Below are 2,733 nucleotides of genomic sequence, written 5' to 3'. Positions count from 1 at the left end.
GAATGACATGTAGTATGTAAAGTGCTTTGAGGGGTCTTAAAGACTGGATAAAGCGCTATATAAGTACAGTCCATTTACCATTTATCAAAAGAAACAACAATGTTTTAACAAATCGTATGAAATAATCTGATGACAGAACTGTAAACAGAATAGCTGAAACTGTAACTAAATAAATAACTCAGTTACCTCTAATCATTAACCCATGTTTGTATAATGTAGTTAACTCTGTGTGTCGCTGCTAGCATACATAACACCTGACGTGGAAACGTTACTCGTGGATGGGGCTACAGAGCTGCTAGAAAGACAGTCGAACCCGGTGCATTCCTCCGTCTGGATGTGGTGCACTTTTGCTAAATGTTTAGACAAACTGCTCGTGTTACCGCCCTTACATGCTAAACTCTTATTGCACTTTTGGTAACGAGCATTGTCCACATCGAGACGGGTAAAGTTTAACCACACCTCGGAGCGCGTTCTCTCCGCCATCTCCTCCGTGTGTTGCTGCATGTAGCAGCTGCGTGTGTGTAAACTGCCCCGCCCCCTCGCACACAGAATAAAAATAAAAATAATCATGGACGCATTTTGCAGTCTTTTTGAGTATTAGAAACGGAGTTGGCGACACTAAAACTGCAATATAATGTTTGTGTAGCAATAATACATATGACATATATTTGTACATGTCTTCAGTACCGATAAAAGACAATAACGTTGGAGCTTAACGGTACCACGGTCCCGTTTAATACCGGGGCTCTGTACCCATCCCTAGAAGGCAGTGATTTTTCAAGAGGTCTCCTAATAATGCCTGTCCAAATATGTATCAGTTATTCAATAACCAATGTATAACTGATCAATTTTAGAACCACTTTTCCTTCATCCATGTATCTTTATAATTGTTGAAGAGACATTTCCATTTAGTTAATTCAGTTGCACTTAAGAAGTGACTGAACCAGTGCTGCTAATGTTCTCCCCTCACTGTGTATGTGCATCTCTCACCCTGTGTATGTGCATCTCTCACCCTCTTTACAGATGGAGGAGGGAAGTCGCAATGTGCCCCTTGGCACTCTCATTGCCCTCATGGTGGAGGAAGGGCAGGACTGGAAGCAGGTTGAGATGCCCCCTCCAGATGCTGCAGCTCCACCTGCAGCTCCACGTGCTCCAGAGGCAGCCACGGCCCCAGTTGTGTCTCCTGCTGCCCCCTCTCCAGTTACTCCCCCAAAACTGGCCACATCAGGACCGTGAGTGTTGCCTTCCTCTGTGTTAGCTGCTGATGTACGAATTTGCCTAATTTCTTCATTTAAACTTGCAATTTAGCCTTAAACAGGATTCATATGCCTCCCATTTCAAACCCAAAACTAAAATGTTTACCTCTTAATTAACATGATCTTGTCATAGTTGTTTTAATATGCCCACAGTATGAGTCAGTTAATTGTCGTTTGAGTTGCATATCAGCTCATATGGTTAATGCAAGATTAGCTCTAACTCAGGCCATGGTAAGGACTAGTGACACGATACATAAGGTATTATCTTAAGCTCTACCCTTTTGCCATACAGCCATGAGGATTTCAGGTCGTACTGTATTCACCTGTACATAAAGCACGATGAATTTCCCCTGTTCACATTCAAATGTGTGTGAGATCCTACCTACCCTGTGTACACTATAGATACTCTTTTGGAAAGCATAAGAGGCACCACAGTAAAAACAGGCCCTATTTGTTGTGCAAACATTTTACGCTGAGCCCTTCCACATTTCTGATTTGCACCTCGACTGCATCGGCTTGGCAGGGTTGATAGATGAAAGATGGATGAGTTGCGGGGCAGGCCAGATTATCAGGCAAAGGATACTGAGATGGGCTTTATTACAGCAGTCAGGTTAAGTAGAACTGAAACAGAAGATGGTATCTGAGCTAAGCTAAAGGTGCTTTGACGTTTTAATGAGCACACAGTCAGTGATCTCCTAAAGCTAGACTGAAATGCTTAATGTAACCTTTTACTGGACCAGGATTTCATTTGGTTAATTGGGTACCCACTATTCTCTCTGCGAAGATAAATACATTTTGTGTTTTTCAATGATTAAAGCCATAACCATTCATGTTTGGCCGTTTTAAAGCAAACGTTGGAAGTTAAAACTATTATAAAATGATTCCTGACTCTCTCGTCCTCATCCAGGTTGCGCCTGAGTCCAGCTGCCAGACATATCCTGGACACCCATGGTTTGGAACCTAAATTGGCCACAGCCACAGGACCAAGAGGACTTATCACCAAGGAGTGAGTACGGATGAATGGATTAGCTCTAAGACCTGTTAAGGTCTGCTTAATGAAAGCAGGTATGATACAGAACCTCCCTGCTGACATTTACCAACAAGCAGACATCAACTTCATCAAGCCCAGTCTGAGGTTATAAGACACAAAATAATCTTTCTTCATGTTGATGAAAATAGTTTTGACAATTTTCTTTTGCTTTATTATGTAATTCAATTGAATTTTATAGGATTTTGAGGTGGAGTTTGTAATTATTTATAAAGTCTATTAATGCTAACACGGCCTATCGCACACATAAATTAAGAGTTTTTAGCAAGATACGTTTTATCATTGACATCCTGTTTTGATTAGTTTATTAGCTTTTTCCTTTATTCCGGTGAAAGAAGAGAGAAAGCAAAATGCTCATCAGGCCATGCAGACCAATCAAACTGGTCAACAATTAATGATGAAGATATTAGTCTTACGCTTATGGTGTCA

The 2,733-nt window shown here is 41.2% G+C and overlaps 1 protein-coding gene across 1 annotated transcript; it reads left to right on the top strand.

The window, feature by feature from the left end:
• The first annotated feature begins 1,024 nt into the window (after positions 1–1,024).
• Positions 1,025–2,287, top strand: LOC104948590 (pyruvate dehydrogenase protein X component, mitochondrial-like). Its single transcript, XM_010774792.1, has 2 exons — positions 1,025–1,232; positions 2,164–2,287. The coding sequence occupies exons 1-2, from the start codon at positions 1,072–1,074 to the stop codon at positions 2,264–2,266; spliced, it is 264 nt and encodes an 87-aa protein (XP_010773094.1). The 5' UTR covers positions 1,025–1,071; the 3' UTR covers positions 2,267–2,287.
• The last annotated feature ends 446 nt before the right edge of the window (positions 2,288–2,733 follow it).

This window comes from Notothenia coriiceps, unplaced genomic scaffold (assembly GCF_000735185.1).
Source record: "Notothenia coriiceps isolate Sejong01 unplaced genomic scaffold, NC01 NC01_scaffold00014637, whole genome shotgun sequence".
NCBI classification, from domain to species: Eukaryota; Metazoa; Chordata; class Actinopteri; order Perciformes; family Nototheniidae; genus Notothenia; species Notothenia coriiceps.
Note: the sequence above shows the minus strand (reverse complement) of the source record. Positions and strands in the feature narration are given on the sequence as shown.

Excerpts from the sequence above, each read along its gene's own strand:
- LOC104948590 (XM_010774792.1), top strand. The coding sequence starts at position 1,072 with ATGGTGGAGGAAGGGCAGGACTGGAAGCAGGTTGAGATGCCCCCTCCA. Across the intron at positions 1,233-2,163 it reads AAACTGGCCACATCAGGACC|GTTGCGCCTGAGTCCAGCTG; the intron begins GTGAGTGTTGCC and ends GTCCTCATCCAG.